The sequence below is a fragment of the Gadus chalcogrammus genome, chromosome 8 (assembly GCF_026213295.1).
Source record: "Gadus chalcogrammus isolate NIFS_2021 chromosome 8, NIFS_Gcha_1.0, whole genome shotgun sequence".
In the NCBI taxonomy this organism is placed as follows: domain Eukaryota; kingdom Metazoa; phylum Chordata; class Actinopteri; order Gadiformes; family Gadidae; genus Gadus; species Gadus chalcogrammus.
The window spans coordinates 8,816,295-8,831,992 of record NC_079419.1 but is presented as its reverse complement, the minus strand read 5'-3'; the positions used below and the strand labels follow the sequence as shown (position 1 = coordinate 8,831,992).

General features: G+C 43.9%; 1 protein-coding gene across 2 annotated transcripts in view; it reads right to left on the bottom strand.

Moving 5' to 3' along the window:
• Positions 1–1,222: 1,222 nt before the first annotated feature.
• Positions 1,223–15,698, bottom strand: part of LOC130387793 (guanine nucleotide exchange factor VAV3-like) — a 55,144-nt gene continuing 40,668 nt past the window's right edge. Inside the window, exons 24-28 of one of the 2 annotated variants that reach the window (XM_056597061.1) lie at positions 11,266–11,353; positions 10,327–10,456; positions 4,367–4,420; positions 3,060–3,208; positions 1,223–1,480 (exon numbers count right to left, since the gene is read on the bottom strand). In XM_056597061.1, the coding sequence (XP_056453036.1) occupies positions 1,439–1,480; positions 3,060–3,208; positions 4,367–4,420; positions 10,327–10,456; positions 11,266–11,353 (463 nt within the window). In that variant the 3' untranslated portion in view covers positions 1,223–1,438. The remainder of the gene's footprint in view (positions 1,481–3,059; positions 3,209–4,366; positions 4,421–10,326; positions 10,457–11,265; positions 11,354–15,698) is intronic. The other variant, XM_056597062.1, reaches the window with a different exon arrangement.

The following is a 15,698-nucleotide window of genomic DNA, read 5'->3' as shown; positions in this document are numbered from 1 at the left end:
TGAGCCAATGCACCGCAAACTAGAGTCAGGGTACATCTGTAGACTCAACGGAGAAAGCTGACAAGCAAAGCATGCTGAGGCAAGATGTAATTGCAAAAGGAAGAATATTTAATTTCACATTTTTTTAACTTGACTTAAGTAAATTATAAAACTGCCGACCAGTCCATCTTTTGCACACACCGTCCGATGCAACATTGGGAAGGCTGTGGTCTATGGGTCAACCAATAAGTTATATTCACTATATAACAATAGTTGAATGACAAAAATACATAATGATGGTCATTACGATGATTATGTAAAATATCATGCTGTTAGGAGATCATTGTCTTTGTACTCGGTTGCAGTGCATTGCACATCTAATGCATCCACATTAGATCATTTCATTCAAAACGAGAAATAGTCGAGGTTAACACAAACCAATGCAAAATATAATACAAATAAACTTCTCCTTCTTCTTTTCATTAGCATGAATCGTTTAGAAATTAGGTGGGAAGGGGGGGGCCAACAGCACACGCTAGGCTGGATAATAAGTTAGCACTGTTCAATCTCATCACTTTGAATCATAAGCCAGACACATCGTTGTATAAAATACCCCCCAAAAAGACCAGTTTATAAGATAAGCACAAAAGCCCAACTGTGAATATAACGGAAAATGACAATGAGACCGTGTACCGTAATAAATAATGGGTGATGCTCCTGCATTGCTATTACAACCTTAACCCCGCAGGGGAGAGAGAGGGGAGAGACAAGCAGCCTAGGGACTTGTTCCTGGAGTCTGTTCCCTGCTGCCTGCACCGACATGTGGGTCAACGGCTAGTCCATATGCACACATCCACTCATAGTAATAATATTAATATTAATATATAATACATATATAATAATACAAATAATACAAGCTCGGATTGACGCGCTTTGTTTAAGGTCAGCCAGATTCAGGTGGGGGGTGGAGCTATACCTTTCCTCTCCGTGTTGGAGTAAATCAGCCTCACAGGGCACTGCTGGACAGGCGCGAGCCATGCTCCTGAAATATTCATGCAGCGACTTGACTGGGCTGGGCTGAGGCGCATGTGAGGTGGGGGGGTGCGGCACTGGGGAAATGGCCTGGACTGCGGCAGGGAGATCCAGGTGTAGGCGTGTGAGCGGGGGTGGTGTTGCGGGGGGGGGGGGGGGGGGTCCAGGGTAAGGCGCATGCCCTCTTCGTTGCACCAGGGTACACCAGGGTACACCACTGCCATCTCAGAATCCCACTCGGGACTGGAAGGAAGATCCAGTCGGGTCATAAGGTATGGCCGGAGATATCGGGGGCCACCACCGCTGTGTCGGCCCGTTTGGAAGGCAGAGTGCTCTCTGAGTGGCCCCGGGGCGGCGGGGGGGCCCCATCAGCGGCCACACACGGTAACAGGGCGAGGAGACGAGGTCGAGGGAGAAAACGACGGGTTCATTCCTCCTCTTCAACGTAGGTCGAAGGGAACCAGCCCACCTGCAACGGCAAAGACAAAGACCGTGTTCCCATTAGCTCACTGGCTCACTTATTCCCAATGTAGGGAACTCTACATATTACACTACTTATGGAATAAGGATAGGAGGAATTCTGACACTAATCATGCACCATCCCGTGACCTGTATGGGTGGCATTAAACCATCCGACATGTGACAGAAGTCAACCCTGTGACCGCTCATTTGCATAAATAACCCATGTCTGCCTGACCCCCTTTTGGACGAATCAGGTGATGCATCATGGGATATAAGGCTGAAAAAGCTGTGCATCAGGTGCAAGCCCCCGGGAGCAATGCATACTTCCGCAATCCACTAGTGCTCAGTGTCCAAGCCTGGTATTGCAGCTGTTTTAGCGGGCTGTAGACGGATCCCTTGATTCATGGAGTCCCAGAAGTAGAAATCCCCATTCACTCCAATACGTGGGGAACAGGAATGTGTCTCCACAAAAAAATTGTGGATATCAATCAAAGGCTCATAATTATCTTTATAACATGTTCTAATAAACTCTACATTAATAAAATGTCTCTTTTCAAAACGCCACCTAAAGCATTTTATTTTAAGGAGGGGTGGGCAGCTGAAAGGAGTCGTAGTGAAAGAAATGTTGTTTCGGCTGGGCAAAATAATTGTTACATAATAATTGTTGTCCAGATGGCAGGAGGAGTGTAATTCAAAGATCACATAATAGAGAATCATCGGGGGGGTTAGTAACTTGTACTTCCATGGTCGGTAAACAATGTGACTGTGCTCGCTCAGACCTCTCACTCATGATGCTACAATGCTAACAATGCTAGTTAACGAGAATATTTATGCATCCGGCACGTCATGCACTAGGGCGTGGCTAGGCGCCCAGGATGCGGAAGCAAATCTCTCCTTGATGTTCCCCTGCGCCATTGAGCAGTTTTCATAGTAATGAATGGGCGGCCATGTTTTAGTCCGCTGTCCTTTCTTTAATAGGTCCATGATCAGGTGTACACTTATTTAACGGTGCATTGTGGGTATTAAGCAGTGCACTATGTATGGTCCCATATTTGTACACTCACCATTCGGACAACATTACAAATTGTTCACACTCTAAGAGGTAAACTATGGAGGGCATAAGTGGACCAAATAACATCATGATCATTTACAAAAGACATACATACAATAGCGAAAAGCCATGTGTTTACTAAGATCAGAGCCTTTCATCCAATATGACTTACAGTGAATTCAGACTCATGTCAATTAAGGAGTAAATAGGGGTAAGTAAGTATGGGTAATCTTGCTCGTGGATACCAAGCAGGTCAGACCACAGACACCAGGGTTGAATATCCAGAACCTTTCATATGTGAGTCCCAACACCCTAACACAGCTAGACAATCCTGCCTCATACACAGATTTCTGATAAATATGAGTATAAATACAAGTCATGTAAAGTACGGCAGCAGCTAAAAGATAAATTCTCCCATTACACATGTAGAGACTGAGAAAAGTAGGCCAGCGTATCCATAAATAAACAGGTGTTGTGCGGGAGCATAGGCTGCAGGTCTGTGGTGCTGCCTTGAGAGCAGCATTAAGGTACCCACCCGTCCGTCGACGTCCCCTCTCCACCAACCGTTGGACATCTTGAAGTAGATCTTCACCACGTCGCCCTCCGCCAGGGACAGCTCGCGGGTGTCCCTGGAGCTGAAGTCGTAGCGGGCCACCGCCGTGCCCACCACCCTGGGGGAGAAGACTGGGGGCGGGAGGTAGGGACCGCATCAGGGATGGACCGTCGGAAGGAAAAAGTGGAACTAATTCTTTAAAGGTGACATATTATACAACCAGGTGTGAGTGTGATTAGCAGTTACAAGCCGTCTTGAAATAGGCCTCCTCTGACATCACAAGTGGGTGTGCCCCCCCCCTAGATGTATGACGGATAGATGAGCAATGTTTGCTACAGTCCACTGGGTAGGCTGGTAAACTGATCTATCCAGCACACATCTAGGTGGACACGCCCATCTTGTGACGTCAGAAGAGGCTGATTTTCACGGCTTGTAACGTCTAATCAAACTCATACCTGGTGGTATAATAGGTCGCCTTTAAGAAACGATTGTACTATTCTTATGACTGATTAGACACTAGACAGCAAATTAAGTTTTATGTCACCAACAAAAGACAGGGTGATTATTAGTGCAGGGAAATTCCCTTTTGGGACTGTATGAAGTGGCTTTAGGCATTGTAAATATATTCAACTGAAAAAACATGACAGTATCCCAAGTACTAAAAACTATAGTAGGTTGGTACACTATATTCATGCGTCTTATGAAATAGATGTATTTTGCCTCGTTGTTATAATAATGCTAGACCATTCGGATGAACGTACAAGTTCCATTTTTCATGTTGGAAGGTCCAGCAGAAATATCTCACAGGCTTATGTTTTTATTATCCGTGAGAATGGATGAGAGAGTCGAGCATGGAGTTCAGCCTTGTAGGTGGGGCCGAGCAGATAGTGTACAAGGTCACCGGCACATACATGCACACACAGACACAATTAAACCCTTGTTACGCGAACACACAGACACACACACACAACCGCGCAAGATACAGAGCAGAACAATGATCCACACAGACACACACACAAAAAAAACACACAGCTCACGCAATCGCACATGCACCGGCACGCTTATGACTGACGTTTGTCTGAACGATATTATGAAGAGGACGGGAGTGCCTTCGCGCCGTGGATCACAGCGGACGTGGGCGTGCGGCAAAGACAACACACCAAGGGCCAAATGAAAGGCACAGGTTGGGATAGGCAGGAAAAACAATATATATATATATTTATATATATATATATATATATAGAGCGAGAGATAACACAGGAAGGAAGAAGAGGTGGTTATAGCTGTACCTGACCAGAAAGGAGAAGTGCAGGGAGGTACAAAGCCAGAGCCTCTGGCAGGATCTGCAAAAGACGATGGAGTGAGCGACGGGGGGGCCAGGCCACGGCGGCAGTAGAGAGGGGAAGAGAGAGAGACACACAGAGAGACAGTGAGACGTACAGATCCAGAGAGAGAGGGAACATAAGAGGGCTAAACACAAAGTTTGAAATGGGAAGAGGGAGCGACTCTGAGAAGAAGAGGAGAGGGATAGTTTGCAAAAGTTAGACAACAAACCCCAAAAGTGTCATGTGGGAGAGTGAGGAATAGAGACGTTCTCAGTTTTTTTTCTGAAACAAATAACTACTAATAGCTCCGTCTTTTCCACCGGAGGAAGACAGAGCACCAAACACCAGTGGTTGAACTTATATTTTTTAAATGACGCAGAGCATTATCAGTCCAATTGCTGCATCATATGAATTTCAAATAAAAATAGTAAATTTAGTTAGTTAAAAATTTTTTTACCTCAAGTGGTACCTAGATTCAAACATACATGCAGCAGACACGCCAGGTGGCATATTACACACACACACATGGTTATTTTACCTAGAGCTGGACATCTGCATGGGACAGACAGTACATATAAATAAAAATGAATCACACCAGCACAAATATTGGTCAGGAATACACAGTGAAATCCATATCCACACACTCGGTCACGCGGTCAGGATAAACCCACGGCAGAGAGGCTTCTGTTGGCTTTGTTAGAACATTAAGTCTGATCGGTCTTGATGGATTTTCCATGGTTCTGCTTTCTGTGATTGTTTTTCTCTTCTTTTCATTACGATTTCCTCGCTGATGTATTTATTTTTTATTATGATTATCGTTGTTCTATTTCTTCATTCATTTATTGTATTATTATTTTTTTCTTCTTCAGGCATATGCACATATCGTGTTTCCCCCTAATGGGTTCAGTGCCGGCGCCAGGCTCAATCCCAGCATGCACTGGGGTCTGTCAAGACGTTCTGAAGGAGAGTGCAGGCGATGACAGTGAATGGCAGCAGCACCGTTTCTACAGAGCCTCTGGTGGAGGCGCTCCAGAAACCTGGCACGCTTGAAGATGTGCCGCCGCTGACGTCGCAGCGGCGGCAGGGGGGGGGGGGGTGGTTTAATATTTCCAGCAGATACATCGGCGCCATCGTCCGCTTTGTTCCACCGCGTGTCGGGTTGGCTGTTTACGCTGTTAACCCACAACACTCGGGCTGGCGACGAGCTCCAGCCTCCAGCCGCCTCCCGCCTTGTTTTTCCCCGTATAACTTTATTTGTTTTTTTCGGTCGTTTATTTCGTCCCCCCCAGTAACCAAACAGCCTCCCCCCCCCCCCCCCTCCCCGCCCCATCCCCTGTCAGACCAATGCCAGTCTCTCAACCCTCCCCCCAGGTGTGTGTCAGCAGGCAGCTGTCATACTGCCGTCTCCAACGGCAACCAGAGTGAAATGTCATGTCCTGTCAGCAACGCCGTGCCGCGCTGCGCTCCGAGCGGACGCCCGACGGTGCCGGGCCTCGGGCAATGAGGACCTGGCAGGAGCCACTCTCTGCGCAGCCCGCCGGCGCTTCGCGGGGCTCTTCCCCCCCCCCCCCCCCCCCCCCCCTCCCTCCTCCGTCACTCCTACCCCTTTCCCATAACCGTTTCTTTATTCCTTCTCTATTTATATCACCACTTACCAACTTAAAGTCGTGGATACGCGCCTCCCTTTATCTCCCTCCCCGGCTGTGCTTACCGTACCTCTGCTCCCATCGGTCCTCCTACCCTTGTGCCCATGTGTGCGTTCCCATCTATTGATGACATCTCCGTAGTCCTCCTCCTCTTTGCCTATCCCTTCTTCCCCCCCTCTCTCTCCCCCCTCATATCTCCCTCTCTCTCCCCCCTCATATCACTCTCTCCTCATATCTCCCTCTCTCTCCCCCCTCATATCTCCCTCTCTCTCCCCCCTCATATCACTCTCTCCTCATATCTCCCTCTCTCTCCCCCCTCATATCTCTCCCCACCTCATATCTCCCTCTTTCTCTCTCATTCCCCTTCACCTACCTCTCCCTCTCTCTCACTCTCTCTCTCTCCCTCTCTCACACACTCCCCTTCACCTCCCTCTCCCTCCCTCTCACTCTTTCTATTTCTCCATTCATCTCTCCCTCTCGCTCTATTTCTCCCTCTCTCTCTCTCTCTCTCTCTCTCTCTCTCTCTCTCTCTCTCTCTCTCTCTCTCTCTCTCTCTCTCTCTCTCTCTCTCAGATCATCTGCTGGGGGTCTCTGAGGGCCGGCGATGAGGTGAGTAGAAGTGGAGAAAGGTGCGACAGGACAAAGACTTTATGGTATGAGATCGAAACAACAACTGTTTGTTTGTTCAGAATGGAGCTGAGTACAGCAAAATCAATACTTTTGGTGGCTCTGTGTAGGTTAGCGACAAGTCGCTATGCAGGGTACTCTAATACAACTATTGGAAAAAACCCACTGAGCTCACTACTTCCTACACTATACACTCAAAGGACCAACACCACTCCAGTGTATAGCCGGCTATTTACGTTACTGCCGGTAACGGTAACTGTAAGTCTGACTTTGACTTCCACTTGTTATGTACATTCATGTTATCTTCGTTTTCTGGTAGATCGTCCTGGGTTGTAAGGACATGATGTTAGGTGATGGGAGAGGGTGACATGTATACAGGGTATCTGCAGCTTTCAGCAAGGTAAAGGTAAGACTTTTTAAGACCTTTTTAATACATCTTCAAGTGCAATTGAATACCAATATCAGGACAAACAAATAGTCCACCATCCAACCATAGCGATTCCTGTTTCCAACCAGAATCTGCCTGCCTGCAGTATCAAAGGCAGGATCTGCCTTTGATTTTCTAAAAAAAAAAGGCAGGATCTGCCTTTGATTCTGGCAATGCCAGAATTGTAATCAACCCCCACCAAATAGAAGACTCATTTATTTTAAGGCGATATAATTGACATTTGTGAATTTAACAGTTAAAGCCTCGCTTAACTGATCTTCTGTTATAGGATCATGACACTGATTTGCATTTCCATGAATCTCCGAAATCCATTGAACTAACTAACTCTATTAATAAATGGGATCAAAATGATGGTTTTTAAATGAACTCACTCAAACTGTAAAATTAAAAAAAATCTTGTTTTATGATTTGGGTATTCATTTGGGTTAGGGCTAATAGATGAATTAGACGCCAAAAATGTGTTGTAACAATTATTTTTTTTAGAAAAACAAATAAGTTAAAACCCAATTTGTTAAATACATGTTTTACTAATTGTGTTACATCAATATCACTACCAGGTGCTACGTTGACGTCAGTCGTTGTTTGGATCATGTCATTGCTCTGCTCCTGTCAACACTTTCAGATTAAAAACATTCAGGCTGTAGCAGTCCACCACCAAAGAGGAGATGTGTAAAGGTTTCCCCCAGCCGGAAGCCTCCAAAGCACAGACAAAATGGCAGTTTGTTTTCGGTCCCTATGGCAAAATCTCTTTGGCATTTCGCAGCAGCACTACAGCTATGCAGGAAGAACCGAAGACAGTTTCTCAATATAAGATAAGACGCGGTTCTGTGTGGCCCCTTAATTTTCATGAAATTAATTACCGATGCGAAGCCCCCCCATCGTTTCTCAATGTGACAAAGTGAGAAAATAATTGATGAGCAACACTGAAAAATTGCTCTGTTCTTAGATTGTGAAACAGATGGATGAAACAGAGAATAACTCCTGAAAAACATCACCGACAATGCCAGTAAACAAACACAAATTTGTCAAGCTTATCAAATATTTAAACTTGATAGTGTGGTTACAAAACACAATTTGATCCTCCTTGTCATTGCATTCTGAAAACGTATATATATATATATATGTATGAAAGGAGTAGTAGAATATTCAGGTAAAATGTCTTTCCAGGGAGAGAAAACACACACATGCAGCAAACAGCACTGGGGAAATTATATTCAACACTTATGCGGCGATAAATATTTCTCACGTGTCCCTCATGCCAAAAGCGGAGCTGTCGTGGTATTATAAGACACAGTTTACACTTGAGTGTCTGGTAACTAACCAAGTGCTTTGTCAGCATGAATTCCTAATGTATTCAGGGACGTTCCTGTTCCAGTTCTTCGACAGGGAGGATATAGCCAGTAATCACAAACGGAAATATCCCACCAGAACAGACAGAAGAACAGACACTCTTGAGCAGTAGCTAGGCTGCTTTTTCATTCTCTCCACGATTATGGATCGAGATCAGTGTTACAGTAGGTTGTTTTTTTTGGAAAATCTTTACTTTAGTTAAGTTATTTTCTTCTTTCACTTTTACATTACTCCATGGATTTCTTATTTTATTTTTATTATTTTGTAATTTTCACTGCACTCACCGTTACTCACTACAAAATAAAATCAGAGAAGAATTGTCTATGGATTACCCTAACAGACTTTTTAGTGTGTTGTGTATGCGTGTGGAAAACCTGCCAATCTCAGACAATCAAACTAAAGTAACATTCTCTGGAAAATCACGATTGGATTTTCATAAACTACAGTCGAAAGCACCAGTGTGAACGAGTCCTCCTCGACCACTACTGGTTCCCGTGTAATGTAGGGGGGCATCTAGACACCGGATATTGTGGTCTCGTAGAGTCGAGAAGGCAAAGATTATTTCCAACTGGTTTGATATTATCGGGCCCAGCTTGCGTAATCTGCTTAACTTTTTGGCTTATACCACCTCCCCAAAAAATAAGACTGATTAAATGTAGTAAATCTTAAGGCAATACATTTGAACTTTGAGCAGGCCAGTAGGAAAATATACCTATATGACCCCATTCCGTATACGTGAGTGGAAATGATCCAACAAGATTTCTAAGAGAAGGCGCAGAGAATAAAAGAACATGTCTTCATGTGTGGAAATTCTATGTTTCCACCCGCCAACTGTAGACCACGACGGCAAGGCAAGACTGATCTTCTAGAACAATCACGTTGCTCATAGCCCTTTATTTTTAGCCTTTTTAAGCATGTTATAGACCCTTTTCACCAAATTAGCTCTGGTTCTTGAACCATTTCCGTTCCGGATTCTTGTAACCGCGGCGCGATCCAGTGATCCAGCCCGCTTTTCCTCAAGTCCCGAGCGGAACCGTGCTAATCAAGGATGCGTCATCAACGGAGAGCTTTGCCTAATGCTCACCGGAAGTAAACAGTTGTAGCACACTCTCTTTTTTTTTTATCATCTTTCCAACCTTCAGAATATGAAACGCCCCTCAGGAAGTAGAGCGGGTTGGCTGGTAACCATTGTGTGCATGAATGGGTGAATGTTGATTGCAATATTGTGAAGCGCGTTGAGTGAACACTGGTTCGAAATGCGCCGAATAAATCCATTCAGTCCATTCACACTTAAGGTCAAGGGAAAACTGAGGTTTTTAAAAAAATAATATATACATATATTAGTGCTGTCAGTTAAACGCGTTAATAACGGCGTTAACGCCAACCAATTTTAACGGCGTTAATTTTTTTATTGCGCAATTTACGCAATTCTTTTATTTAAAAAAAAAAAAGATACTCAAAACAAAGAAGCAGTAGCCTGACTGCTATGTTCAAGGCAGTATGTTGGTATGTTCATCGTTTAATTGCACTATAGGCTTTTTTTTTGCATCGTCCTGTTTTGATCAGTATATACCAATGTTGTTATCAATAAAAAACCATTCGCACAAGGCAAGCCGATGCACTTCTCCATGTTGATAAGAGCATTAAAATCAGAAAAATAAATGGGACAAAGAAATCAAGGGATATTTATCATAGAATTTTTTTTTAGATTAATCGCGATTGCTCGCGATTAATCGTGAGTTAACTATGGCATTAATGTGATTAATCGCGATTAAATATTTTACTCGCTTGACAGCACTAATATATATATAATAAATCAACAATACCACGCGAAAGAGTCTCAGGAGACCCACCGGTGGAGGCCTGGGGGAGGGGCCTGGCCGCATCCCCATTGGTCAGCCTCCGGTAGGGCACCTGCAGGGTGGTGTCCAGGCTCCTGAAGCCCTCCCTCAGAGAGTGGTCCTTGTAGTACTCCACCAGATCCTGCACAAACACACACACACACACACACACACACACACACACACACACACACACACACACACACACACACACACACACACACACACACACACACACACACACACACACACACACACACACACACACACAACATAAAACGTTAATCGATCAATCATCTAATAAACATTTAAGAACGCACAGACCTCGGTTACACTTGTTTCTACGCAACTTTTATCATCCTATCAGGTCAGGACACATTAACTGTCAAATCTGGAAAGGCCCGGATTGGATCTTAATCACATCACAAATCTTGTTGAAGTCGTCAGGGACTCAGCGAGCCACTAAATGTTGGCCGTTGCATGACTGCGCTTCATAGTCAAGGCTTTTGATTATTTAATACCATTTTTAACAGAAATGGTAAGGGGCAATTCAGCAGATTTTTTGACCAGGAAGAATTTTTGTCAGGAATGTGAAATGTAAAACACGGATCCGGCGACAGAGTTCGCGTTCAAGTGTTAAGTTTGGACATCGGACCTGGGTTACTATGTGGCGCATCCGATTATAAAAGTCACATTGAAACAGCAAGTTGAAGTGAGGCTAAACACATAATACCGTTGCATGAACCTATTTTCATCCCAGGTTCACGAAAAAATATATTTCAGGAAATGGCGTGGCAACTTTAATGCAATGCTTTACACAACTCTCTTCGGTCTTCAAAACTAGCTCAATTGTCTCCAACGACCCCTATTCACTTGGACTGCAGTTTTCAAGAGCCGTGAGGTCAGCGGCGGTGGGGCAAGAAAAAGGTGGAGTGGGCTCAGAACCATTACCAGCAGGGACTTGAACAGGCGAGTCTCGGCGATGTAGAACCAGCCCTCCTTGGTCAGGATCTTAATGTGCTTGACTTCATCGTTGAACCTGTGGAGGATGAATAAGACATGGGGCTGCTAATCAACTATACATGCCTTCCCTTCAGGCCTGTCACTACGGTGAGCCATCAAGCACCAGTGCTGAAGGGCCACATCACACGGACGGTGCTGATGCAAGCAACCCTCCCCCAGCTACCAGACCAGTCTGGTTGATTTCCCAGGGTACTGGCAGCGACCCTTCATTAGCACAAATCACTCGATGAACACTCAATGTTGTTTCCTTATTTATATTTTCTTACCATACCTGCTAAAGTCTTTACTATTCCTACAAGTGTACCTTCTTACTATACCTGCAGTTTCACCTAACTATACCTAGAGGTTCAGCTTCACCATTTTAACTATCGGCTACCTACAACTTTACCTTCCTACTATACCATGTTTACTGTACATACAACTTTACCTATGAATCCATGGTGGTGTGTTCCCCTGCTGACCCCATCTTCTACCAAACTATTATCCCCCACCACATAACAAACACACACACACACACACACACACACACACACACACACACACACACACACACACACACACACACACACACACACACACAGGGCAAGTCAACACAAACATTAGATGATTAAGTTATAGCTTTTAATGACTAATTCACAAACTCAATTAATGCAGGTACGTTATCAACTCATGCCATGGCCAAATTAAATTAAGCCAGCTAATGTCATTTAGAAGAGCAACAGGAAGCAGAGGTCTGTCTGCGGCACAGAGAAAGCGCTGCAGAGTCGGCCGACTGTACAGTATATGCGCCACCTGTCTTGCATTATGATAATATGTGCAAATCACTATCGAGACAGAAGCTCATCATAAATCTGCTCCAGCACTGTATAATGGATGCGGAGGGGAAAAGGGGGGGTTCAAAATGTGGCCGTGTTGCAAATCTACTTATGCATTATAAATATACGTAGAGTAATACATTATTGATGTGTGTCCGGCTATATGTCAGCTGGCACATCAAGATAGATTAGCCATGTTTGGCTGAAGGCCAAGTCCATGGCCAGATTAGCATGGGCCCTTATTGGCGGGAATGTAGACGGAGGGTTGGCATCGTAGGAATGGTTGGTGGCTCTGTGTTTATAAAGTGTACAACAAGAAGTAGACGAGAATAGAAATGTCTTTGTCCCAATGATAATTAATATAAAAATATCGCTGAATAAACCGACTCTAGCATCCGACTTCTTAATCAATTGTTCGGTTCCCAGGTGTTTAATTAAGGACCAACTGAATTAGAAAATGTAATTGAAAAATGATACATTACGCAACAGAAAATGCCAAACATGACACAGATCATGACGCAAGAAATGTGCCATAATGATCTGTTATCTTAAATTGTTCACATTTCATTGTTTTCATTCCCAGCCAGATAACAGCCTGATACACATGCCTATAGATACAGGCTTTGTTAACATGCTGTCAAACTGGCGCTGAACATTAGAGACTTGAGGAAAGATATATGCCAGGGAATTGCTGCAACCAAATCAGTATGCAAATCCACATGCAAAGGTATTTACAAACATGGATGTTGCCATGGAATTTTCCCAGTCCCCAGTATACCAGAAGAGCACACTTTCTCGAGATGGTCCCCTTGGTGATTGGTTCTCTAATTGGAAATTGCTCGCAATACCCAATGGCCCTTAACATATTAGGCCACCTGACTTGCATGTTGCTGGAATTGAATATTGTTAATAAATAATGGATTCCAGTGGCGCCATCAAATACGTCTCTTATACAGGACAGGAACAAGACCAGATAATGTTAGAACACACTCTCAGCACTCCTTAAAGCTTAGGATGTATGTGTGTATTCTGGGTGCCGTTTTTTTATGTGCCTGTGGTCGTTACACCACTAAATGGTGATTGAGTAAAGCTGAGTACCATTTACTTTCTTTGAATGCACTAATGTTCAAAGCGATGTCGCCTAGTTCATCTCATTTAAATCTACTAGTGCATTGCCTGCTCAGAAATTGCCTGTTCGGAACGAACCGATTGCTTGGCCTCCGGTAAAGCTGCTTTCAGCTTTCTCCTGAAGCGCTCATCCGAACGACTTCATACTCGGCTCCTTGGTTACCCAGCGATGCCATCCACCAAGTGTTGCGTGGTCAAGTGTGAGGTTGATCGGAGGAACCGTTGTCAAGAAGATCATAGGACAAACACAGTTGGATAGAGCTTTATGTAGAGAACGTGAGAAATCAACTAGCTGCTGTCATTGCAAACAGCTAGCTTTTTGGGAATGGTGTATTTAGCTAATTGGGACATGGCTCTTTCCAGGAGGTTATTCCCCGGAACAAAAGCATTAATTCAGAAAGTTACACTGCTGATACTGGAAATGTTTAAGTTTAACGACCAAAATGCACGCCAGACAGTCAGACTCAAGGGGTCCTCTTGCAGAGCAACAAGTGTCCGTCTTTCTCGTTTGCATGGCCTCATTCGGTTGCCGCAAACACTCAATTTCATTCCTTGTGGATGTCAATTGAGTTACCATTGCTTTGCTCAATGTTGCAGTTTGTAGAATTGAGTGCATTCTAGCAGAAATGGACACACACCTTTTTCCCAAGAGTATAAAAGAGTAAAACAACCATGACAAAAATACCTGATTGTGATTGGTTATTCACAGAATGAAGCCGTCATCGGGTAAGTTAATAGATATGTTTTTTACAGATCCGGGCCCCGACGACAGCCGAGGACTTTAATTGAATGTCAAGGTGGAGAAGAGGATGGCCAATTAGGAACCAAGCAGACTTAACGTAATACCAATAATTAATCTGGTAATCATAATATAACTCATCTCGGCAAAAGCAAAAGTGGGGTGGTCCACCCCACAGCTTGTAGATTTTGAAAAAAGTCCCCCAAAAAACAATTGCAAAAGCTTGCATAGCTAGTTTCCTCCTCAACATCGTCCTCCATGTTTTTTTTACACTAGGGTCGCAGGTCATTACAGCAACAGAGATTGGCGAGAAATCCATTTTTGAAAATCAGGTCGATAAACAGCGACGATTTCGCTAGAGAACAAGACTAACGACTACTAACAAACGACTGCACTTAAAGCTTTTGTTAAAAGAGAGATGCTTTTTCTCGCTCAGTGCTGCGTCACCCTGATTGGTTGTAGGCCTATCCGATTGTTCCAAACTACTTTCACAATTCTTCTCACAATGCACTACTCTAGCAATTTGTGTGACATGCCAGTATAATGTGTAAAATCTCCATTGAGTTTAGCTGGCCAGAAAAGTAGTACACATTATTTTAACTGGTGTGATTGATTTTTATGATCTATTTAAGGTTACTTTGATTAAACTTGCATTGCAAATTAACAAACAGCTGATTTCTGTTCGGTATATTTAGAGCCTCCTTTTTTTTGTTGGTTTGTAAGGAAACTCTATAATGATTTAAATGTTGTTTATTCCACCCAATTCGTTGGTCTGTCACAGTTGTACATAGGTTGAACAACGTTTTTTTAACAAGAAAACACTGAAGAATGTATAAGAATGTAAAGCTCAAAGGAAATAACAAATCCAACTAGCATTGAGAGGGGGGGGGAAAGTCTTTAATCTAATCTCTGCCAAAAACCAAAGGACCATTTAAGAGAAAGGGACATCATACTCCTAAACACCGCTTCTCTTTCTTCTTGGCTGGAACATTGTGAGGGTGCAGGTAGACACAGCAATCACCCTTGGGTTGATTGCTGTCTGCCTCGGTGGCATAGACAAGATGCTCATTGAATTTGGCGTCCAGGTCTTATACTGATATTACTTCAATATTGCAATTTAGGGCCGACTACATCAGGCGATGCACTCACCTCGAATTGCAACAAGCCATGTCGCCAACTGGAAGTCAGAAGTCCTGCTCCCTCCTCTGCTTGTCTGATTTCTCAGTGTATACCTTCCATGTTCACTTTGGTAAAATAATTCAATTATAACACAGCTTCTTTGTTCGATTCACACATGGCAAAAGCCGAGATCTTCGCTTGTCAGTCAGAAACGACTGTTAAAAACTCAAAACACCTTAATCGCCCATACAATGGAAGCGTTTACATTTTCAATGGCGTTGGTGCATTGTACTCTATACCTCCTTTCCTGTGGTGCCGGAATGGGGCTATGATTTGCCACTGATTTTGCATACTTCTCATCCTCTCAGAAATCTACTAAGGTCGCACAGTTAAATCTTTGTTTAGCTCGGGAAATCTGGCCATACATTAGCATGTAGAGCACCTTGGTTTGAGAGACCTCTGAAAGCGTGGTTTATTGTGAATAATGGTCACGCAATCACTGTACCAGCTGTATAATACGTTGGTCTCCTGGTGCTTTGAGGTCACAGGCAAATACAGCT